This window comes from Camelina sativa, chromosome 19 (genome assembly GCF_030686135.1).
Source record: "Camelina sativa cultivar CO46 ecotype springtype chromosome 19, ASM3068613v1".
Taxonomy (NCBI): Eukaryota; Viridiplantae; Streptophyta; class Magnoliopsida; order Brassicales; family Brassicaceae; genus Camelina; species Camelina sativa.
This window is the reverse complement of record NC_141898.1, coordinates 1,172,292-1,195,068: the sequence shown is the minus strand read 5'-3', so window position 1 is coordinate 1,195,068 and position 22,777 is coordinate 1,172,292. Positions and strand designations below refer to the sequence as shown.

Here is a 22,777-nt window from a genome sequence, read left to right as displayed (position 1 = left end):
TTCTTATCCTGTGCTCCCCTGTCAAATTATTCTGTAAGATTCTTGTCTTCCAAAATTTATGACAGATCAGTATGTAATAGATACGAAGACCATTTTTCGTATTTTGATTGTGAGTTTTAGAAACAAATATATATATGGGATCTTTTTCAAACAGTAATAACATGTATGCTTGTATTCAATCTAAATGGTTTGGGATTTGAATAGAGTTTTAAAGACTTTAATTTAAATGTTATGTAGAATTTGTTGTTATTAAATTAAGATTTTGTTAAATTTGACTAAAATTTAATATTATTAGTTTGTGATTTGCAAAAAATCATTTAATGAGATTTAGGAAATTTGGAATTTTGAAAGATTCTAGGGAAGTTGATATGATTTATGGTAAAAAAATTTCAAATCCTACATAAAACTATGAGATTTGGATTTGTGTATTTTTAACAAATCCTATCAAATCCGGAGGAGTTGGAATCCCTAAAAGTCTAAAACTTATTAAAATTCAAATCCACAAACTGTTTTGAATGTTTTGAATAACAGCGGATTTTAATGGACTTTTTAAAATACATGATTGAATAACATAGAATTTGTAAATTTTACATAAATCACTTAAAATGTCAAGTTGAATACACCCTTTAAAATCTTAACAAATTTGGGTTATTGTATTCATATTTTTATAAAGTCATTAACAGTTTTGTGTTATTCAATTAAAACAAAAGAATCTAGAATTGTTAATGAATTCAATTATTATGTTATTGGCTCATGTTTTTATGCACTTTTCACAGAATAAAATCATAAAAAATATCACAAAAATACAGAGATTGTTTCAACATTTTACAAGATTTTAGAAAACTAATTAACAAAACTATAGAATACTCTCTAACAATCCTTAAAAGTCTTTCACTTCTTCATTTTTGATGATTTTGTTGAAGTCTTCAAAATTCTTTATAAATTAGAATCCAATAACACCCCCTAAATATTTCAAGTGATTTGAGTTTTCATGATTTTGATGATTTCATGGAAGTTGATATGATTTATTGTAAAAAAATTTCAAATCTTACTTTAAACCATCATATTTGGATTTTTGTATTTTTAACTAAACAAATCTACTCAAATCCTCCAAAGTATTTAAAATTCATTAAAATCCAAATCCAAGTTTAAATAGCAATAAATTTTAAATTAGATTTTTAAATCATCGATTTAATAACAGTAAAATTTAATAAAAAATTTTAAATTCATGATTAAGTAACATAAATTTATAGATTTTACACAAATCCTTTAAAATATCAAGTTGAGTACATGGTACGTGTATCAAATCAAATTACGATGGAGAACCACATACGCGCATAGTAAGATATCAATTATATTCATATTCAATTATGTATAAACACGTGTGTTAGTCTTAATGGTAGTAATCTAAGATGATTTCCTGTTTCTCGTTTTATACATGTCACGATCTAATTGCATTAATTGCAGTTACTTGAAAAAAGTAAAAATTAAATATATACTATGTGTCATTTGGCATGTTACATACGCGTCCAATTTATTATTACTAATGTATGATGAATAACATATCTCAACAGATAAGCTCTTCTTTTTCTTCTTTTTCTTCAAATCTGAAACTCGTAATTGCATTTCCTTCTTAATTTGTTTGACTAGTCTTGAAGTCTTTGTTTCCTTTTGATCAGTATAATAAATATATATATTGATAAGTTGCTTGACCAGTGATATCATCAATAAAAGATTTTTACATTACCAAGCCATCTCTAGCTGGAATCAAACAGATCAGGTCAGTTTTCTCTCTATGACTTTTTTTTTTCTTTCATTTTCTTGGATCGTAGTAAAAAAGACGTTTTCGACGAATCGATCACTACTGCTACCTTGTTTTTAGGGACTGAAAGATTCAAATGATGTCCCAAATATTAGATATGTCACTATCGCACATATATGATCAAATTGATCATATATCAGTTTATCATGTTGTTTCTAAAGTACTCTTTCTAATATTCCCTCATATCTCTTACGCACAGGTCACTAAATGATGTTGTTTCTAGTCGCTGTTGTCGGTTTAATAGCCTTTTATGTCTACAAGTCCATAAAGGCTCCCCCGCCAATTCCGTTGCCAGAGAATGTTTCTGAGATATCTCCGAGAGTCAAGCTCAATGATGGCAGATATCTAGCGTACAAAGAATTAGGTATTCCAAAAGACAAAGCCAAAAATAAAATAATCATTCTCCACGGATTTGGAAGTTCCAAGCTAGTCGATTTAAAAATCACACAGGTATTTTAAATTAGATGATTATATTGCAAACACTCCTTGATTGTTTCATATCATTAATAATGCTGCTCTGGCTTTCAGGAAATGATCGACGAATACAAGATATACTTCTTGCTGTTCGATAGAGCAGGTTATGGAGAAAGCGATCCTCATCCATCAAGAACACTAAAAACGGATACATACGATATTGAAGAACTTGCTGATAAATTGCAAGTCGGTCCAAAGTTCCATGTCTTAGGAATGTCACTCGGCGCTTATCCAGTTTACGGCTGTCTCAAGTACATTCCTCATAGGTATCTATCGTGCTTATCACTTACGTACATATTCCGTATATATAAATAAAATATTATATAATTGGATACTTAATTATGTGAATGTCTCTAACAATATTATATATATATATATATAGATTAAGTGGAGCAACGTTGGTGGTTCCGCTACTGAATTTTTGGTGGCCTTGTCTGCCTCTAAACTTGTCGACGTCGGCGTTCGAGAAACTGCCAATTCCAAACCAATTGACACTTGGCGTCGCACACTACTTTCCATGGTTGTTTTATTGGTGGATGACTCAGAAATGGTTCTCACCATTTAGTCAGGATCCTAGAGAAACTATGACCGAGCGCGATATAGAGCTCGCGGATAAGCATACCAAACACGCTTATATCAAGGTACCTTGATATAAATAAATTATGTAGTTAATCAACCGTATGTTACGTGTAACGTTGATGTGTAGTTTTAAGCTAATTTTCTTATATAATGAACTCGATGATACTTTTTTAATGGGAAAAAACACTCATGAAAACGATTGATGTATGCGGTTCAGGAATCCGCTCTACGTCAAGGTGAATATGTGAGCATGCAACGAGACATCATTGCGGGTTACGAAAATTGGGAGTTTGATCCAACCGAACTGAGCAATCCATTTTCAGATGATAACAAAGGGTCAGTTCACATTTGGTGTGCACTCGAAGACAAACAAATATCGCATGAGGTTTTACTCTTCTTATGTGATAAGCTTCCATGGATAAAGCTTCATGAAGTCCCTGATGCTGGACATCTTATTATTCATGAGAAGCAGCATTTTGAAGACATAATTAAAGCCGCTTGTAGTTGAATGTGAAAAGATAAGATTTTTTTAATAGTTTGTGTTTGAAATGAATTTAATAAAATATATGTTTTGATGTCATGATTTTACGACTTAAATCCCAATTTTATATCGAAGTGGTTTTTCTAATGATATATTATCTAGAGTTAGTTTCAGTAAAAAATAAAATATGTATACTGGCGATACAATCATGGTTGGCAAATTTATCACCGTGCAATATAGGTCTTTATTCTTTTTTTGTTTAAAACTGCTACCACCGTATGTGTCACAAACACTTGGATTTAAATTAACAAAGCAATTTCTTTCAAAATTCACGAAGGATAAGTTTGTTTGTTTTTCTTTCTTAGTGATCTAAAATCTGTAATAAATCCAAAGATACAATTTAATATGCAATATAAATGAGGGGAGTTACATAATTGATAATGAATGCAAAAGGACAACCAATTCAATATAAGTAATGCAAAATATAAGAGGTGATATTGGATTCTAATTTATGAAGATTTTTGAAGAGTTCAATAAAATCATTAAAAGTGAATAAGTGAAAGATTGTTAAAGATTGATAGAGAGTTTTATTGATTAATTTTCTAACATTTTGTAAAGTCCTCCAAACAATCTATGTATTTTTGTGATATTTTCCATAATTTTATTTTGTAAAGAAAATGTCTAAAATTATGAATCAATAACATAATAATTGCAACTCATTAACAATAGTAGATTCTTTTGTTTTAGTTGAATAACACAAAAAATTTAATGACTTTATAAAAGTCTGAATCTAATAACCTAAATTTGTTAAGATTTTAAATGACTTTTTACAAATTACAAACTAATAACACTAAACTTTAACAGAGTTTTAACAAAATCTTGATCTAATAACAACATATTCTACATAACATTTAAAATCTTTAAAACTCTATTAAAATTTCAAATCAATAACCCTATTAAGTTATCAAGATGCAAGACATGTGTAACAAAGAGAAAAGGAATAAAGACTTTTTTTTTTTTTTTGACAAAAGAGAAAAAAAAAGAATAAAGACATTTGTAACAAAAGAGCGGATTCCTGAACCGGATAAACCAAGCGCAACTATATAAGAGTTGGATGGTATCCTTACAAAATCTGTTGTATGCCTTGTTAAAAAAGAAAAAAAAACAAACAAACAAACAAAGATACCACCATTACACCACATTAGCTAGCCATCTCTTATATGATATCATTAGGTTGGTCTTTCTCTCCATTTCTCTCTAGACAGTTATCTGAGTTTCTTTCTTCTTTCGTTTTCTTTAAAGAAGTTCTTTTAATTTTTTGGTTCGTAGATTTGCAAATCGATGACGATGGCCACTTACTCCTTTTGATATTTATAGGCAATGAAATTTTTTACATGATGTCCCAAAAAATGATTTTGTTACTATCATCATATTATCTTTAACAGTTGAAGCATGTTTATTTTTCTTTGGCAACAGTTTAAGCATGTTAATTATTCTCACAAGATAAATTAAAGTTTTTTTGTGTAATTGTTATTGTCTATAGGCCCAATAATGTTGCTTCTACTTGTGATTGTGGGGTTGATAAGCTATTATGTCTACAAGTCCATAGTACCGCCACCACCGATTCCACTGCCGGAAAATGTATCCGAGGTATCTCCAAGAATCAAGCTCAATGATGGTAGACATCTAGCCTACAAAGAATTAGGGTTTCCAAAGGACAAAGCCAAAAACAAAATAATCATCGTCCACGGATTTGGAAACTCCAAAGAGATCGATTTATAAACATCAGGATCGAATCAATGCATGGTTCCATTACATTATTTTTAGGTGGTTTCTTTTAATAATTGATAATGAGATTTTGCAACTACAAAACACTCCTCTGGCTTTCAGGAAATGTTCGACGAATTCAAGATATATTTTTTGTTCTTCGATAGAGCTGGTTATGGGGAGAGCGATCCTAATCCATCACGGACACTGAAAAGCGATACATACGATATCGAAGAACTTGCTGACAAATTGCAAATCGGTCCAAAGTTCCACGTTCTCGGCATGTCACTTGGAGCTTACCCTGTTTACGGTTGCCTCAAATATATTCCTCATAGGTGATAAATAATATATAATTAGGGATATTTTCTATGAAAAATAATAATAAAAAACTATAAATAATAATCAATATTTATTTATTTTCACTTTATACACACTTGACATTTACATCTTTTTATCCATTTCTTATAACATTTTCGGTTTGAAAATTTGGTGGCGATAAATTACAAATATTAAAATTTAATAGGAAAAACATTTTGGTGCTAATAGTTTTTTTTTTTTTTTTGATTTTAATGTGAAGATTTCATTCCAAAAGAAACAGAAAGTCCTACTATTACAAAAACTACCCATTAGTACAGGAACATTAGACAGAAAAAAAAATTATTTACACCAAAAAGGATACAGAAGAAACATGCGAAAAGTAAGTAAGGAGGAGAGAGGAGTGCACGGAAGGGCCCATGAAGGACAGAAGCCTGTCCTGCATTGCACGATCAACAGCAGTACGGAGTTGGTGGATGGTGGAGGCGGCGTTGGCGAAGATCCTGGAATTTCGCTCCTTCCATACGTGATAGAGGATAGTCGTAAGGAGGAGCTTGAGGATGGCGGTTAGGTTAGCTTGAGAAGGCGAGTTGCGAGAGGCGATCCACGATGCAGCGGCAGGGAGGTTGCAGGGAGGGTTTGAAATGAACTTTGCAGCTAGAAAACCCCACAAGTTAGAGGCAAATGGGCATTCAAAGAACAAATGGGCATGGCTCTCAACCCCAGACGAGCATAACACACAAGAGGTAGGAACATTCATTCCCAACCTGTGGAGTCTATCTCGAGTGGGAAGCCGGTTGAGCATTGCTAACCAGGCAATGAAGGAGTAGCGCGGAACATGTTGTTTGAACCAAACAATCTTCGCCCACGGTACCAAAGGAGATCTATGTTAGACTTGCTCCCATGTTTCCTTGGAGGAGAAAGTATGAGAGAAATTACCTGAGGCTTTACGCCATAGGAAGATGTCTGGACCGCGACTTGCGACAAGGGCAGGAAGTTCCGTGAGTGCTACCATTAGGGACTGACCATTGATTGATCGGGCTGGTGGTAGGTTCCATCCACCATTCCTCGAGGCTTCACTAACTTTTGCGCTTCTTCTGACTCGAAGCTGACTTGGACCCGCCACCCCAAGGAAGGTGATTAGCGGTCCAAAGTCAGTCCAGTTATCATACCAGAAAGAAGCGGTGCTTCCATCCCCGACCTCGCACTTGAGGAAGTTTTGAAGAGTTGGTCTGAGTTGTAGCATACTGTTGATTGCCTTGGAAAAACGACTAGATACGTTCATTTCCCAGAAATTCTTTCGCTTAAAGATGTTCTCCCGCAACCAAGCCACCCATAAAGACCCAGACTTTGAGAAAAAGTTCCAGACTTGCTTGAGTCTGAACACGACTTCAAAATCCTCCAACAAGCGAATACCCAGTCCTCCTTCAGTTTTTGGCCTACATATGTCTCGCCATGCCACTCTAGTGCCTGAAGCAGAGCTCGTTTTGTTTTTCCATAAGAAAGCAGAACAAAGGGAGTCCACTCGTGCGTATAAGTGCTTTGGAAGCACAAATACACTACTCCAAAAGTTTACCATTCCATAAATCACCGCAGAGATCAGTCTTACTTTACCCGCAAAAGATAGGAACTTAGCAGTCCATGAGTGAAGCTTACTCGTTATTCTCTCAATAAATGGCTGTAAGGTGGCATTAGAGATTCTTGAAGGGTTGAGGGGTAAGCCAAGATACCTGGTTGGGAAAACTCCAAGCTAAATGCCAGCCAGAGCGCTCAATTCGTTAGCATCAGATTCTGTGTAACCTCCAAAGAAGAGTTCGGACTTAGCAGGGTTCATATCCAATCCAGTCATTTCCTTAAATCTGCTCATGACTTCCGCAATCCCAGTTAACGAGACCCGCGAGCCATTTGAGAAAACCAAGAGGTCATCAGCAAAAAGCAAGTGTGTAATGCTAGGCGTCTGACATCTCGGGTGTACCTCAACTCTGCCCTCCAAGACAGCTTTATCCAACAGTTTAGACAACACCTCCATCACCATGATGAAAAGATATGGTGAGAGAGGATCGCCCTGTCTCAAACCCTTCTTACCTTTGAAAAACCCTGCCAATTCTCCATTTATAGCAACCGAGAACCTAGGTGATGTGATGCATTCCTTGATCCATATACAGAACAGTGGAGGGAATCCTTGAGCCGCCAACAGCTTTAACACAAAGTCCCAGCAGACCGTATCAAAAGCTTTCTTAATATCCACCTTCAGCATGGAGCTCTCTTGACAAGTCGATTTCTGATAATTCTTGATAAGCTCTGACGCAAGAAGAACATTTTCACCTAGTAATCTGCCCTTGAGGAAGGCTGCTTGATTGGGTGAGATACAGTCCTGGAGGATGGGCTTTAGACGATTGGCAATGATCTTAGAGATGACTTTATAAACCAAGTTACAGCAACTGATAGGGCGGTAGTCTCCTAGCTTGCACGCTTCAGGGAATTTAGGAATCAGAGCAATCTTCGTGGTATTAAAGTCTTTAAGTAGCCTGCCATTCCGGAATAATTCCTGTATTGCCGCAACCACATCCGATCCCACAACACTCCAAGAAGCTCTAAAGAACTCCACTGAATACCCATCAGGGCCTGGGCATTTGTCTAGGGGCAGGGCAAAGATGGTAGTTCTGATCTCCTCTTCCGTTACATCTCTTACCAGAGTAAGCTTGTGTACCTCAGAGCAGCGAAAAGAAAGGAGCTCTTCGAGATCAGTAACAGAGCAAGGAGAGTGCAGCAAATCCGTTGAGCCAAGGATTTCCTCAAAGTAATCTGCAGCATGTTCCTTGAGCTCTGTGCTTTCATTGATTCTTCTACCACTTTGGTCCTATAGAAAGTGGATATGGTTCTTATTTGTTCTGGCGATGTCTGTTTTGTGGAAGAAGGTTGTGTTCCTGTCCCCAAGATGAGCCCATTTTATCCGCGATCTTTGCCGGTAAAACTTCTCCTCTGCATTGCTCAGTAACTTCCATATTTCGCGAACTCGACGCTCCTCTCTAGCCAACTGCTCAGTAGGGTTCGTGAGGATGGCTCTCTGAAGGATATCAAGTTTTTGTTCCTCTGCTTTAACACGTTGAGAGATCCCACTGAAGTGTGTTCTATTCAGCTTCCAGAGAGCTGGCTTTAAAGCTTTCAGAGACTTAGCCACGCGGAACTGGTTCGACCCTGCCACAGATGAGCTAGTCCAAGATCGACATACCGTCATAGCATAATCAGGGTGATCCACCACATGATGAAAGAACTGAAAAGGCCAGACAGTGTGTCTGTTGAGAGCAGAAACATTGAACCAAATTGGTGTGTGATCTAATTGCTTGGGATCCAAGAACTCAGCGTAAGCGTCAGGGTAAGCTGTGGCCCAATGTTGATTGATAAGTGCGTGATCAATCCTTTTCGAGATAGTATCATTATCACTGCTGTTCCACCACGAGAAAATTAACCCTTTCGCCTGAGCCTCGAATAGCTCTGCATCCTGCAAAGCCATATTCATCTCCTCCACACCACTAGAGTCAACTTCACATATCTGAAAGTCCGAATGGTGGGACTCACGCATGATCTGATTGAAATCTCCTAGCACCGCCCACGGGTGAGATGCCACAGGTGTAGTATTATTAAGAAGAGTCAGCTCCTCCCACAACGATCTTCTCTGTTCAACGGTATTAAAACCGTAGACAAAAGATACGGTGATACTCACATTATTCGCCGGCAGGAAGACTCCACAGGTTATCATCTGAGCCGATGATTTATAGATCACCATCGAGATACTTGGATCCCAAACCACCACAATCCGTGCATAGCTGTGATGATCAAAGTTTCCAAAGAACTTCCATCCTGCGGGGATGGCACTTGCAATTCTCCTACAGTTTACTTCTCTGATATGAGTCTCCAAAAAAGCTCCAAAAAAAGGCTTGCGAATATTAATCCAATCCTTAGTCGAATTCTGTCTAGAACTGTTATTCAGCCCTCGAATGTTCCATACAAAATACATGATAATGGGTAGTTAAAGTGACTTTGTGACCTTACAGCCACTCTTCCGGCGCGAGACCAGAATAAACGGTTTCTCCTCCAACTGGATACTAAAGACGGTACTACTAAGTGGAAATGGAACCACAATGTCTGGTGCGTGCTGCTGCGATGTCGACCCTGGGTCCAAAGAGACCAAACCCGAATCAGTCTGATGCAGAACTTGCTTCGTTGTAGTCATTGCATCAGAGTGGGATTGTTGCAGAGCCATGTCCACTTCCGTAGCCGCCTCTCCTGCCATCTCCCCATTAGTCAGAGATGGTTTAGTACACACTACTAGGGAAGTCGGGGACGCAGCAAGATCCAAGTCATCTATACGTGTAGGTGTGTCCTCCAATCCTTGTACTCGAGTAATTGTAGAAGGTGAGATGTTATTGTCAGAATGCACAATAGTTCTAGTCCTTCCAACTCGTGAGTGAGATTCCTTCCTAGATAATCTCTCACGGCGAGAGGGACGGCCTCTACGACTGGTAGATCTGCGAGGAATCTTCCTTCCAGACAGGGAAGTTAGGCTACGTCTGCATTCTTGTGAGTTGTGGCCAAACTGGTTACAAACATCACACTTCGCTGGTAGCCAGGGGTAGGATACAGAAATGTCCATCTCCCTCCCATCGCTAAAACCAGAGACAATACGGGTGGGTAGATCTTTGAGGAGATTCACTCGGACCAGAATCTTTGCCACCTCGAAGTTCTCTTTACGAGCTGTCTCAGGAGCTAAAACAACTGGTTTACCAACAACAGTCGCAAGCCTTCCGAGGCTTTCCCTGTTGAATAGCAGATATGGCACCCCTCTGAGTTCAACTGTGACGATAGCAGACGAGATAGGTGGTGCGTCAGGCAACCAAGGTGCTACAAACATTGGGTGACCTGCGATGCTCCACATGTTCCTGCTAAGAATCGTGTCCTTAACTCTGCCATTAGTTACCTTAAGGAGGAAAATTCCTTCACCAATGCGGTGAACAAAGATACGAGGTCCTGATTTGGCCCAAATCGCGTTGACAACACCAATGATTCTACCCATTGCTGGGGAAGGTCCATGAAACTGAGCAAAGATGAAGTCTTTAAACTCAATCTTCGCAGCCTGGATATTCTCATCAGGGATAAGTACAAATGGAACTCCAGAAACATGTTGTGTTGGAGTACTAATTTCCTCCAAGCATGAGGGGTCGCGAGCAACCGTGGAGTACTTGAGCGGCGTGGAAGAGGAAGTCTTGTCATTTCCGGAGGATGGACCTACGTCGGCTGTATGGCAAGGGTCTGGAACACCCACCACGTGGTCTCCTGCGGGAACTTCACCGGAGGATGAACCTGCAACGATGAGAGAAGGAGAGTTCTCGGGGGCGAGGACCAGATCTGCACAGGGCACAGAACCCGATGCGGCGTCAACTTTCAGATCTACCTCCGTAATTGCAGAGGTAGGAGTTGAGCAATCCAAAGGGGGATCCTGGACTGCAGGGAGCGAGGCTTCAGCAACAGAGCAGTCACCGGAGACCGGCAGAGTAGCAGGCTTAAGCTTGCCAACGACAGCACGGGCATTCAGCCTAGCGAATTTGGAGGAGCCGAGTATGACCCCTCTGAGAGCCTTCCTTCTTTTTTTGGGAGTCATGGGAGCCTTGAGAGCTACTTATGTTTTGTAATGACTAATCGGTGCTAATAGTTGGGATCAAATACACTACTTTTCTTCTTCTTGTTTCATCCCAATCGTTAAGTTACGAAAAGTGAGGTTATCTAAAGACTATATATAATGATTGTGGTTTGTGTTTATGTGAATGTTGTTTATATAGGCTAAGTGGAGCTTCGTTGGTGGTTCCGTTAGTGAATTTTTGGTGGAGCCGTGTGCCTCGAAACTTATTGAATGCCGCGATGAAGAAATTGCCAATTGGATTTCAGTGGACACTTGGAGTCGCACACTACTGTCCATGGTTGTTATATTGGTGGATGCCTCAGAAATGGTTCCCAAATAGTCGGAATCCCAAAGACACTATGACCGAGCGAGATTTAGAACTCGCAGAAATGCATACAAAACATTCCTATAAGGTACGTACGCATATATAATGAACCTTATTGACAAAAAAAAAAAACACTCATGCTCATGCATGAATGCTATTCGTTATAGGAATCTACATTACGACAAGGTGAATATGTGAGCGCACAACGAGACATCATCGCGGGTTACGGGAAATGGGAATTCGATCCAACGGAATTGAGCAATCCGTTTTTGGACAGTAACAAAGGGTGGTCGTTTCATATGTGGTGTGCACTCGAAGACAAACAAATTTCGCGAGATGTTTTACTCTATATATGCGATAAACTGCCATGGATAAAACTCCATGAAGTCCCCGATGCTGGGCATTACATCATCCATGAGAAGTGTCATTTCGAAGCCATTATCAAACCCGCTTGTAGTAGTAATTAATGAACAAAAAAAATAAAAAAACTTGTGTTTCGAATAAATTTGATAAAATTATGGGCATGTATATAAAATATGGTTTTAAGTGTTATGTCTACTACATATGGATTTTGATTTGTGGTTAAGCCGCTAAGTTGGAGGGTATTTTAGTCATTTCAAGAAAACCGACAAAACCGGTAAAAGCAATATGTTTTTGTTTTCCCACTAAAGAGTTGTTTTTAGTAAACAAAAAGAGAAACCAAAAATCAAATCTCTGTCTCTCTCTCTCTCTCTCTCTCTCTCTCTCTCTCTCGAAAATCAAACGCTTTGTTGTTTTTTGGTACTTTCTCTCTCGCCGGAGAGATGCGACGGTTTCTTCTAGCTGTACTCTTCCTCGCACTAACCCCGCCGACGATTTCTCATTACTCTTCTTCAACCTCTTCACCTTCTTCTTCCTCCGTCTCTTCAGACGCATCAGAATGGCGTCCAGCTCGAGCCACCTACTACGCGGCTTCGAATCCTAGAGACGCGGTGGGCGGTGCGTGTGGATACGTAGATCTCGTCAAATCTGGGTACGGTATGGCTACGGTTGGTCTAAGCGAGACTCTGTTCGAGCGTGGTCAGATCTGTGGTGCTTGTTACGAGCTCAGATGTGTTGATGATCTCCGTTGGTGTATCCCTGGTACTTCAATCATTGTCACCGCTACGAATTTTTGTGCTCCTAATTACGGATTTGATCCTGAAGGTGGTGGTCACTGTAATCCACCTAACAAACATTTCGTGCTTCCGATCGAAGCGTTTGAGAAGATCGCTATTTGGAAAGCTGGGAATATGCCGGTGCAGTATCGGAGGTGCGTTTTTGTTGTTGTTGTTTTTTTTTTTTGCCAAATTAGTTTCGCGTTTTGGGAGAAGTGCGTTTGCGGTGGTGGGAACGCGGTTCTGCTTTTTTCACGATTTAAATAATGGAGGCGATGATGATGCTTTTTTTTTTTGCTTTCTTCCGTCTTCTTCGATATCCGTGTGCTTTATATGAGCTGGGTTTGCCCTAAACTGATGTCTCGATTTAGCCATTTACTCTATTACCCCTCATATAGTTCTGTTTGATTTTGAGTAATGTAGTTGGTGCTTACAAATAATTCAGAGAAGTAGAATAGGAGGATAGCAATGTTGTATGTAGTCTGAATAGTTTTGTCTCTCATTGTCAAAAGCTAGGAAGGTTAGTTTTGTCTCTCATGGCTTTACAAAACATGTAACCATTGTTGTTGGTTTTACAAAAAAACAGGATAAACTGCAGAAGGGAAGGGAGCATGCGGTTTACAGTTGATGGTGGGGGAATTTTCATCTCAGTTCTGATCACCAATGTTGCGGGATCCGGTGATATAGCTGCTGTGAAGATCAAAGGGTCAAGAACCGGGTGGTTACCAATGGGTCGGAATTGGGGACAAAATTGGCATATCAATGCTGATCTCAAGAACCAAGCTCTCTCTTTTGAGGTAACTTCTAGTGACAGGTCAACAACAGTGACAGCTTACAATGTCTCCCCTAAAAACTGGAATTACGGACAGACCTTCGAAGGGAAACAATTCGAGACTCCATGAGACAGAAACAGGGTTTATCGAGAGATATCTCTAGATTTTTTTTTTCCCGGTCGGAATTTTTTTGATGGCAAGTATATCGGTCTTGGTCTAAGGGTTATCTTTAGGTTTGAAAAGGAAGAAACTTGGGTCAGTCTTTTTGCATTTCATAGTCTCTTTCTCCAACGCATAGGTACAAAAAAATCACCAATGTACTAAGAACAGTGATCACACAAACATCACTATTGTATCTATATGTTTACATTACCAAGGATCGAGAGCATCCTTTCAAATGCTTAAATCTAATGATGAGCATTGAGTCTTATTACAGTTTTCGTTCAAAAACACTGGTGTAACAGTAGCCCATGATCAGAAATAGATTGAAAGTAAAACAGTTAAAATAATGCAAAAGAGTAGTGCGATGTATAATAATAACTAAAAATCTGAAAATCTAAAAAAAAGGTTATAACTTCCAAAGTCAAAAGATAGTAAACCTATTATAGCCAAGAATGTAAGTTCACTTACTTCCAATGTGAAGATCATTCAGGCCAAACGGATCATCGTGTGTTGTAAAAATTCCTATCAACATCTCACTTCTCTTAAAACTCTACATGAGAGAACCCCAAACAAAAAAAAAACCAAAAAAGAAAAGAAAAAACCGTGTCAAGAACTCATAAAGTTTGATGAGATTCAATAAGCAACGCATTGAGCATGACGTGAACAGCAGCATCATAGACCGCAGAGTCGTAATGCATTCCGTCAAGTGTACATTGCGGTCCACAATTCCATGTGAAGGACTGTATATCAAGCAAGATAAGTGGACCTCCCATTTGACGCAAGATCTTACTCTCCCCCAATGACCTATCATACTCATGCCACACCGTATCACTCATCTTGTGCTTCTTCTCATCCGTATTCAACATCCCATTGATCAGAACCGGCATCCCGATCCAGAACAGATGCATAGATCTACCAGAAACCGATCCACCTCCTTCTTGCTCCTTTGGCCTCAAGGGCACCAGAGACTCCACATGACTGCTCAACTGCTTCAACTGGGATCCGAAATCTGAAGCATTGTTGACATGAAGCATATGCCATAACCCACTTCCCATAATCACAACATCAGGATACTTGTTCATCTTCTTATACGAAACCACAAGATCATCCAAATCTTTCTCGTAAGGAGCCCAAACGAAATCAAGCTTCATCCCAATCTCCTTAACCACAAGGGTGTAATCACTATGCCTCTTAAAGAGATCATCTTTAACCGAACCCATGGACTTGGAATCCGAACCCAAAACAAGACTCAACAAAGACAAAGCCACGAACCTCGCCTGAGAATCACCAGCGACAACAACCCAAGATCCATTCAACAAATCCGAAACATCGAACCTATCCAACTTCTGAAACTCACAGCTCAAAACTTTCCTCGATTTCATCCAATCCCAATTCTTGTCGAAATAATCAAGCTTCGTTGTTGAGCCGTTGTTACTACGCCTACGAACAGAGTCGACGGGCTTAACATCCCAGACAATCTGATTCACCTCGTTGATACAAGAGATACGATGATCGTAGACGACAACAGACGAAACAGAGGCTACGATGTCGGAGACGGAAGGGAAGTAAGGCGTGAGATGAACACAAACCGCGAGAGAAATAAACAAAGCGCCACTAAAGAAGAGCATCTTGTTCCTGCTCAGATGCCAACCTGCCATAACCATGGGAACGAAGAGGACGAAACAAGCTGCTAATACTCCGAAATGAATCGCTCCTAGCATCTCTCAGGGTTTCGTAATCAGACACACATCTATCATCTAGATTTCATCTAGACCAAAAAAAACCAATTTTTTTATTCAGATTCGAAAAAAAACGAATCAAACTCTTCTTTTGTTGTATAGATTTAAGAAGCTAGGGTTACGAAATTGGTTTGGTGAAGAGAACACATCAGACTGAATTGAAACACAAAAATTGAAGGCGAAGATGAAAATTTGGTGAGATTGAAAGGAACAGAACAACCGTAGGCTTCTTCTCTTCTTTTGGTTTTGTAAAATTTCCATATTTGATAGATCTCCATTAGATTTTATTATTGATGATCGATCTCTCACATCTCAGAACGATATAGTCCGGTTCACTTTCCTGATAATGGAACAAGGAAACTATTCTAACGTACGCTCACCGCTGGGTATCACGTGACCGCATTTTGATTTTGGATCATAAGTTTTTTTCGGCCCACTTAAAAGCCCATTTCGCTCACCGATTTTACATATTTTAACTTTTATTTTGTTACTTTCTTCTCATTCTATACGTAGTTATTTGAGGGTGTAACAAATCAAAATATTAATGCCTTATTATATGCACCCTATGTTATTAGGACGACCGAGGACAAATCTCTGTTATTAGTTTTATAGAGAAGTGTGTGAACGTTGTCTAGGAAGAAAATAAGTAAAGAACCAAAAGATGGATTCATGTGGGGGAAATGTGTAAAGAAGGGCTATATCATATATGTGTGTAGATATGTTTAATATATATTTGTTTGCGTATTGTATGTATGTTATGTGTATACAAATATGGTGATATATACATAGAAGAAAAAGAGAATATGGAATTTGGAATAATGAGAGCAAAAGGTTATGACGATGATGAGAAAGGCTGAGAAGTGATGCTCCCGGCGGGATGGCCCATCAATTGCTTCCAAGGATTTATTCACATGTTCACATCTGCTGGATCCCACATGATGATGATAATAATAATATCCATCTCATTCTCATATGCCTTTTCTTGTTTTTTTTTTTTTAAAAATATTGATCTAGTTTCATTTGTCGAAATGTTATGTTTTATAATCGCCGATATACCATGTGAACATGTTCATAATCATAGATTCGACCAAATAGAGCAACAAGTTCTTTATATCCATTAGTTTTGGACTATCGGTCAATAGTTTTCTATATTATAGATCAAAATGATATGGTAAATTATTTGGCGGACTAAAAAAATGTGAAGAAATAAGTTTCTAGCCACTCGTTTTTTTTTTTTTTTTGGGTTTGGATTCAATATCTCCGAAGTTTCAACTTTTTCCCTAGAACCACACAATCTTTAATTAACAGCATAATATCGACCCTAGTAAATAGAGAGGAATGCAACAAATTGGAGTTAATTTCTCCTTTTAGTCGAGCAGAGCCATATAAACTACGATTAGATATGAATCTGAAGAAAACATATAAATGACAAAATGATATATAAAACAACTATAAATAGTAAATTACAACATTGAAGATCTATTTTAAAAATAAGATCAATGTACGTAGATCGGATGGCAATGTGAAAGAAGACAAATTGAAGGATTCGCATGCAAGTGGGTACAAAATGAATTAAAAGGGACAGTTATTTCAGTTAGAAGTGCCGCCAAACTCCAAAGAACAAGAGCCAAAAAAAAAAAAAAAAAAAGAGATTGCAACAGTTTTGGGTTAACCCAAGATTCGATCTCCCATGCAACCAATAATATTTTGACACATGCGCAAATATTCCAGACCGACCACCCTTGGAGAAGCATGGGATAATATAATTGAGGATCGCCACTTGATTAAGAAACACGGTTTACATTTTAGGGCGGCAATTTTTCATTAATTATTCCGGTTTAGTACATAATCACCTCGTGATCATGTTATTTGTTAGCACAAAAAAATTGACGGATTTAAAAAAAAGAAAACTAATTTATAATTGTATTTGTTATATTGGGATAGGGACCTTCCCTTCATTCCTCTCCTTTTTTCATGTCTTCTGTCTTTTTCCTCTTTATATATATAACCCCTTGCTCTCCAAACCCTCAACGAACACAAAACATTTCTATCTTCTTCTTCCTCTCGAGTCTCGATTCTCTCTCTCTCTCTGTCTCTCTCTCTTTCTTCTTTTGAAATTGATCAAAACAAGATAATTTCAAGAGATTATATATACACATGGCTCCTGTCTCGTTACCTCCAGGTTTCAGATTCCATCCAACGGACGAGGAACTAATTACTTACTATCTAAAAAGAAAGATCAACGGTCTAGAAATCGAACTTGAGGTTATCGCTGAAGTTGATCTCTACAAGTGTGAGCCATGGGACTTACCAGGTAATATATACTAATATTTTGATCTTCTTCATTTATGCGCATGAGTTGCTAGCGATATATGACTTAATTTTTTTTTTTGAAGGATGTATGGTTTATGATAAACATTACTAGATTATAGTTTAGTTTCAAATTCTAATATTATTTGGATTAAAAATCACAGTTTCTATGATAAGAATTGTTATTTTATGGTCTAATACCCAAGCAACAGAGAGAGCTAGGTTGAAGAAAAGAATAAGAATATAACATGTATGAAGAAACCCTATATATACTTTTAACTTCTACCTGGAAAATTCCACATGCTACAAGTATACAATAGTTCGTTAGATAACTATTTTCTTAATTTGTTATTATTTCGACTGTTTTTTTTTTTTGACATTAAATTCAATAACTGTATTTCTTTAATTCTTTTCAATGTATAATTGTAAACATGAATTCCACGAACTTTGTTGAGATATGCTTAAGTTTTGGATTATCTCATATATATCTATTGATAAATAACGTTGTTTATATATATAGTAATCGCTAATCAAGTATATATTAAATGATAGGTAAATCTTTGCTTCCGAGCAAAGACCAAGAATGGTACTTCTTCAGCCCACGTGACCGGAAGTATCCCAACGGTTCAAGGACAAACCGCGCAACCAAAGGCGGTTATTGGAAGGCCACTGGCAAAGACCGTCGGGTGAGTTGGAGAGACCGAGCCATTGGAACCAAGAAGACACTGGTTTACTACCGTGGGCGTGCGCCACACGGTATTAGAACCGGTTGGGTCATGCACGAATATCGACTCGATGAAACGGAATGCGAGCCTTCTGCGTATGGCATGCAGGTTCGTCGGCTAACTATAATTAATTCGACTAATTATTATTTTTATTGTATACATATCATTAAAAAAGCTCGTCTAATCTTAATTATATTTCAGGATGCATATGCACTTTGTCGTGTGTTCAAAAAGATTGTTATTGAAGCTAAGCCAAGAGATCAGCATCGGTCATATGTCCATGCGATGTCGAATGTAAGTGGTAACTGCTCATCGAGTTTTGACAATTGTTCGGATCTCGAAATCAGTTCAACTACTCATCAAGTTCAAAACACATTCCAACCGCGATTCGGCAACGAGCGTTTTAATTCCAACGCAATCAGCAACGATGACTGGTCACAACAATACTATGGTTCTTCACATAGACCGTTTCCTACTCCATATAAGGTATAACTAATATTTCAAAGTTTTTTACATCCATTACCCTATTAAGTTAAATGCACCCATCAACTGATCAACATATAACATATTGTTAATGATGAATTTTCTATATGTTCATACAGGTTAATACAGAGATCGATTGCTCAATGTTACAACACAATATATCTCTACCACCGTTGCGTGTAGAGAACTCTGCGGTTAGTGATTGCGATTTCTTCACGAGTATGACTCACAACAACGATCATGGTGTGTTGGATGACTTTACTTTCGCTGCAAGTAACTCCAACCACTATAATAACGTTGGTGATCAAGTGATCCACGTTGGCAATTATGATGAACAACTAAGAACGTCTAATCATCATATGAACCAGGTATGTGTATATGAGACTATATTTAAAGTTAGTTTCTGTCAATTTAAGCCTAACATATATTATTTATGCATTTGAAAAGGCCGGTTATATAGAAGAGCAGAAGATCATTTCGAGATTGGATGATACTGACCAAGATCTTGGATTTCATGGTGAGAATGATTTATAATTAGATTTAGAATACAAGATTGCATGTTGCTCTTTTTTATCTAACGATAATTACAAATTGTTTAATTTACAGGGAACAATACCAATGACGACATAGATATCGATGATTTTTTCTCATTTGATATATATAACGAGGAAAACGTGACTAGAATAGAAGACAATGAACATGTGAATACAAATGAAACCCTTGATTCACCAGGATTCGAGGTGGTTGAAGAGGAAACTAGATTTAACAACCAAATGCTCATCTCGACATATCAAACAACGAAGATTCTATATCACCAAGTCGTACCTTCTCACACGTTGAAAGTCCACGTCAATCACAATGTGGAGGAAAGAACATTGTTCATTGAAGAAGACAAAGATTCTTGGTTACACAGAGCTGAAAAGTTCACGAAGACAAAACTAACACTTTGTAGTTTAATGGCTCAGCAATACTACAAATGTCTTGCGATTTTTTTCTGATTATTTTCTTTTAAAATTGTTGTTTTATTTAATCCCTTTTGGATATAACAGGGCGCTTACATATGTATCTATACTAATATTTTTACATTTAATTGTTGTATATCTTACTATTTGCAAAATATTTCTTATACGTGTATAACAACAACAAACTGGAATATACTTTTTTCAGTTGTTATTTCCCTCAAGATTTCGCATAGTTTACTTAAGTAATATAGTTTTTTTAATAGAAAATAAATATAACATGCGATTTAACTTTATTCGGAAAAAAACACTTTTACTTAATTTGGTTCAAATACCACATTATAATTATCAATTTATCATCATCAGCACCATCCACCATCCATGTAAACTTGAACTAATTTAATAGGCAGCCAAATCCATGAGCTTCTTCCAAGCCGGTCTAGCCGAAATCTCATTCCACCACCGATTAACATTCTCTCGAGACGTAACCAAACCATCGCCCAATGTGGTTTCATTCATGATATATCTCATACCGGGCATATGAGTCAAATCAGCCAATGTGAATTCATCACCGGCCAAGTACCGGTTCGTAGCTAATCGGTTCTCATAAACATCGAGGACCTTCTCGAACTTGACCTTTAGCTCCTCAATCAAAGTGACGTCGCATGGCTCACCAAACTTGGGCTTAAAGACGACGTTAATAACTAAAGGTAGAGCCACAGCGTAAAGATAGTTATTCTCAACTTCCACCCACTGGTCCACAATGGCTCGTTTCTCCAAAGTCTTGCCCAAGAGGTCCGTTCCTTGATCCGCATACTTTGTCGCGTAGTACCTTACTATGGCTCGCGACTCTTGAAGTTGAAGCCAAAAATGGAACATATAAATACTTATTTTTTACCATTAGTATAAGAAAATATATTTTTTGAAAATTTGACAAAAATCAAATAAAAATAGAAAGATGTGCTGTTGAGACAAAATCTAAACAAAGAAGTCGTATACAGTTTAGAAATATATTTTACCCATAAAAATTACTCAAGAGTAAAATTTCGACTTAATGAGTACACATCTTATTTTACATGGTCATTTAACTTTAAAACAATAATAAATTTGAGAGTTTTATCTTACCAAAAAGCTTGAGATCTCCATCTTCAATAGCTGGAACTTGACCAAACGGCTAATAACAAGTAAACAACGAAAGTAATGACTAATACGTTTCTGTGATAATAGTTAAAATATAATGCTAAAGTTATATACCTGACGGAGAAGATGTTCTGGTTTTTTCTGCTCAAGTTGATCGAGATCGACATGAATCACCTCAAACTCGATGCCTTTCTCCAAAAAACAGAGCAATACTCTTTGTGGATTAGCTGCTTTTATCTGCCCATATACTTTGACCACCATTTTCTGATAAAAATGTATATAACTTTTTATACGTAATCTATCGTTCATATGAATATGGATGCGAGTAATTTATAGACCATGAATTATATATTTCAACATCCAAAGAATGAGTGGCTTTCCTTGTGGAGTCACTTATATATTTCGAAATCCGATGGACCGGTAAGTAGGTGAGAAATGGAACGTGCTGTTTCTTTTTATCATCGAATTTCTTTTCTTGTCGTGTCGAAAATTGTTAATATAATATTTACTATATAGTCTAGGATGGCAACGATAGACAAATCGTATTTTAACTAGAGTTAACTTATAACAAGAGTCGATTTTTTTTTTTTTTTGTGAAACAAACTTTGAAGGTTACGTACATTTCGTTTGTGTTGGGTTGGAAGATATATGTGTAAAATAAAATGTAAAACTGAGAGTGTACCAATCTGATGTATGGTTGCTGGAAAAGCCAGCCCAATAGAGGTATCCTTTGAAGAAAAACCGCAAGTGTAGGGCAGAAACCACTTAACATGACAAAAGAATGGAGAAAAGACATCATAAGTAAGCAAATCAAAAACTAGTAATACCACAAGATGTTGTTGAGAAGAAGAAAACCAAACCTGAAGAGCACAAGGAACCCACATGATTCTAAAAGCAAACCGAAGATAGGCCATCCAAACACAACATACAAGAAGAAACCCAAACCAAATGATATCTGTATGTATATCAACACCAAGTATAAAAGCAACAAGATCTATCAATAACTTCTCACGTAGTCATAGCTTAGTCTTTTTGCCTTGTGACCTCAGGAATCAGATTGGAAGCAAAAAAAGGGAAAATGAAAGAACCTTAAAATTCTGCCCAGTAGTAAAGAATTGGATTGCTGGGTGGATTCCAATGGTTAGAGTAACACCAGCTAAGAAGAGGATCTGTTCAAATAGACCACAGAAACTTAAAAAAAAAAAAAAAAAAAAAAAGCTTGGTAAAATCAATCGTAAGAGAGAAACAAAGATGGTAACTTAAATACCTACATTCCCCATGGCGATGAGTCCCTTGCCAAACACAAAAATCACTCCCAGGAATGTAAAGAAGACACCAAATCCAGTCAAACCTAGCCCAATCTCTACCACCATCACCCATAAATATATATATCATCATCACCAAAATTTCAACAACAAATTCAATCGACAAAGGAAAATAACAGAATTCGAAATCAACGGATACAGAGTTCATATATATATATATATATGTATCACAATTCAAAGGAACTTACTTTTTAGGTCGTTCATCTCCAAGGAAGCCATTGTTACTGACGACGAATTGGACAATCAAAAAAACACGTAAGAAGAAGACAAAATTCAAACAAATTTCAGATCTGAGAAAGTGTAATTTTTCTTTTTAACGATAATCTCTGAAATCAATCAACCCAAGAGTTTGAATCATCATATGCATCTTGTTGAAATTGGAGTCAACAACTTCCAGTAGAAGGAACCAAGCAAGCGCGAGTCAAAGCTTCATCATCCATGTCATCTTGACAGCGACAGCATCTTACACAAACATATTTGAGATATTACAAAAGAACCCCCTCACTGTTAATTATTACCGAATATATCCCACAAGATTTCTCATCATATTTAGTTAAGTGTAAAGTTTGTAATAATTTCTTTTTT

At 37.4% G+C, this 22,777-nt stretch overlaps 5 protein-coding genes and 2 pseudogenes across 8 annotated transcripts; 4 read left to right on the top strand and 3 right to left on the bottom strand.

Moving 5' to 3' along the window:
- The first annotated feature begins 1,548 nt into the window (after nt 1–1,548).
- Nucleotides 1,549–3,455, top strand: LOC104763948 (uncharacterized). The gene is made up of 5 exons (XM_010487358.3): nt 1,549–1,780; nt 2,022–2,272; nt 2,351–2,562; nt 2,679–2,937; nt 3,093–3,455. The coding sequence occupies exons 2-5, from the start codon at nt 2,030–2,032 to the stop codon at nt 3,381–3,383; spliced, it is 1,005 nt and encodes a 334-aa protein (XP_010485660.2). The 5' UTR covers nt 1,549–1,780; nt 2,022–2,029; the 3' UTR covers nt 3,384–3,455.
- A 1,010-nt stretch (nt 3,456–4,465) lies between these two features.
- Nucleotides 4,466–12,017, top strand: LOC104767309 (uncharacterized). 2 transcript variants are annotated; one of them, XM_087502653.1, is made up of 6 exons: nt 4,479–4,589; nt 4,686–4,733; nt 4,900–5,006; nt 5,247–5,458; nt 11,276–11,528; nt 11,608–12,017. In XM_087502653.1, the coding sequence occupies exons 1-6, from the start codon at nt 4,577–4,579 to the stop codon at nt 11,905–11,907; spliced, it is 933 nt and encodes a 310-aa protein (XP_087358779.1). In that variant the 5' UTR covers nt 4,479–4,576; the 3' UTR covers nt 11,908–12,017. The 2 variants fall into 2 exon arrangements, with proteins under 2 accessions (XP_087358780.1, XP_087358779.1); XM_087502654.1 differs by lacking the exon at nt 4,686–4,733 and having other exon boundaries at nt 4,466–4,589.
- LOC147920042 (uncharacterized) lies at nt 5,785–6,684 on the bottom strand (annotated as a pseudogene).
- Nucleotides 12,018–12,101: 84 nt separating the features above from the next.
- On the top strand, nt 12,102–13,799 carry LOC147920041 (expansin-A13-like). Its single transcript, XM_087502655.1, has 2 exons — nt 12,102–12,731; nt 13,163–13,799. The coding sequence occupies exons 1-2, from the start codon at nt 12,244–12,246 to the stop codon at nt 13,476–13,478; spliced, it is 804 nt and encodes a 267-aa protein (XP_087358781.1). The 5' UTR covers nt 12,102–12,243; the 3' UTR covers nt 13,479–13,799.
- An 84-nt stretch (nt 13,800–13,883) lies between these two features.
- On the bottom strand, nt 13,884–15,232 carry LOC104763946 (protein ALTERED XYLOGLUCAN 9 pseudogene; annotated as a pseudogene). Its single transcript, XR_015591382.1, has one exon. The product of XR_015591382.1 is annotated as a protein ALTERED XYLOGLUCAN 9 pseudogene (transcript).
- Nucleotides 15,233–17,132: 1,900 nt separating this feature from the next.
- Nucleotides 17,133–19,951, top strand: LOC104763945 (NAC domain-containing protein 45-like). Its single transcript, XM_010487355.3, has 6 exons — nt 17,133–17,564; nt 18,113–18,393; nt 18,487–18,771; nt 18,888–19,136; nt 19,216–19,285; nt 19,375–19,951. The coding sequence occupies exons 1-6, from the start codon at nt 17,408–17,410 to the stop codon at nt 19,764–19,766; spliced, it is 1,434 nt and encodes a 477-aa protein (XP_010485657.1). The 5' UTR covers nt 17,133–17,407; the 3' UTR covers nt 19,767–19,951.
- Nucleotides 19,952–20,019: 68 nt separating this feature from the next.
- LOC104763944 (glutathione S-transferase F11) lies at nt 20,020–22,654 on the bottom strand. Of its 2 annotated transcripts, none has more exons than XM_019240748.2 (8): nt 22,381–22,654; nt 22,139–22,230; nt 21,956–22,036; nt 21,728–21,822; nt 21,550–21,631; nt 20,982–21,131; nt 20,853–20,901; nt 20,020–20,578 (listed from the first exon to the last, which is right to left on the bottom strand). In XM_019240748.2, the coding sequence occupies exons 1-8, from the start codon at nt 22,409–22,411 to the stop codon at nt 20,127–20,129; spliced, it is 1,032 nt and encodes a 343-aa protein (XP_019096293.1). In that variant the 5' UTR covers nt 22,412–22,654; the 3' UTR covers nt 20,020–20,126. The 2 variants fall into 2 exon arrangements, with proteins under 2 accessions (XP_019096293.1, XP_010485656.1); XM_010487354.2 differs by having other exon boundaries at nt 22,135–22,230; nt 22,381–22,604.
- Between the last annotated feature and the right edge of the window lie 123 nt (nt 22,655–22,777).

Coding starts and splice junctions, on each gene's coding strand:
- LOC104763948 (XM_010487358.3), top strand. CDS start 2,030: ATGATGTTGTTTCTAGTCGCTGTTGTCGGTTTAATAGCCTTTTATGTC. Junction 2,273..2,350: donor TCGATTTAAAAATCACACAG/GTATTTTAAATT, acceptor TCTGGCTTTCAG/GAAATGATCGACGAATACAA. Junction 2,938..3,092: donor CCAAACACGCTTATATCAAG/GTACCTTGATAT, acceptor TATGCGGTTCAG/GAATCCGCTCTACGTCAAGG.
- LOC104767309 (XM_087502653.1), top strand. Junction 5,007..5,246: donor TGCCGGAAAATGTATCCGAG/GTATCTCCAAGA, acceptor TCTGGCTTTCAG/GAAATGTTCGACGAATTCAA. Junction 11,529..11,607: donor ATACAAAACATTCCTATAAG/GTACGTACGCAT, acceptor TATTCGTTATAG/GAATCTACATTACGACAAGG.
- LOC147920041 (XM_087502655.1), top strand. CDS start 12,244: ATGCGACGGTTTCTTCTAGCTGTACTCTTCCTCGCACTAACCCCGCCG. Junction 12,732..13,162: donor ATGCCGGTGCAGTATCGGAG/GTGCGTTTTTGT, acceptor ACAAAAAAACAG/GATAAACTGCAGAAGGGAAG.
- LOC104763945 (XM_010487355.3), top strand. CDS start 17,408: ATGGCTCCTGTCTCGTTACCTCCAGGTTTCAGATTCCATCCAACGGAC. Junction 17,565..18,112: donor TGAGCCATGGGACTTACCAG/GTAATATATACT, acceptor ATTAAATGATAG/GTAAATCTTTGCTTCCGAGC. Junction 19,286..19,374: donor CCAAGATCTTGGATTTCATG/GTGAGAATGATT, acceptor TTTAATTTACAG/GGAACAATACCAATGACGAC.
- LOC104763944 (XM_019240748.2), bottom strand. CDS start 22,411: ATGGCTTCCTTGGAGATGAACGACCTAAAAA. Junction 21,823..21,955: donor CTACTGGGCAGAATTTTAAG/GTTCTTTCATTT, acceptor ATATACATACAG/ATATCATTTGGTTTGGGTTT. Junction 21,632..21,727: donor GGGTTCCTTGTGCTCTTCAG/GTTTGGTTTTCT, acceptor TGTCATGTTAAG/TGGTTTCTGCCCTACACTTG.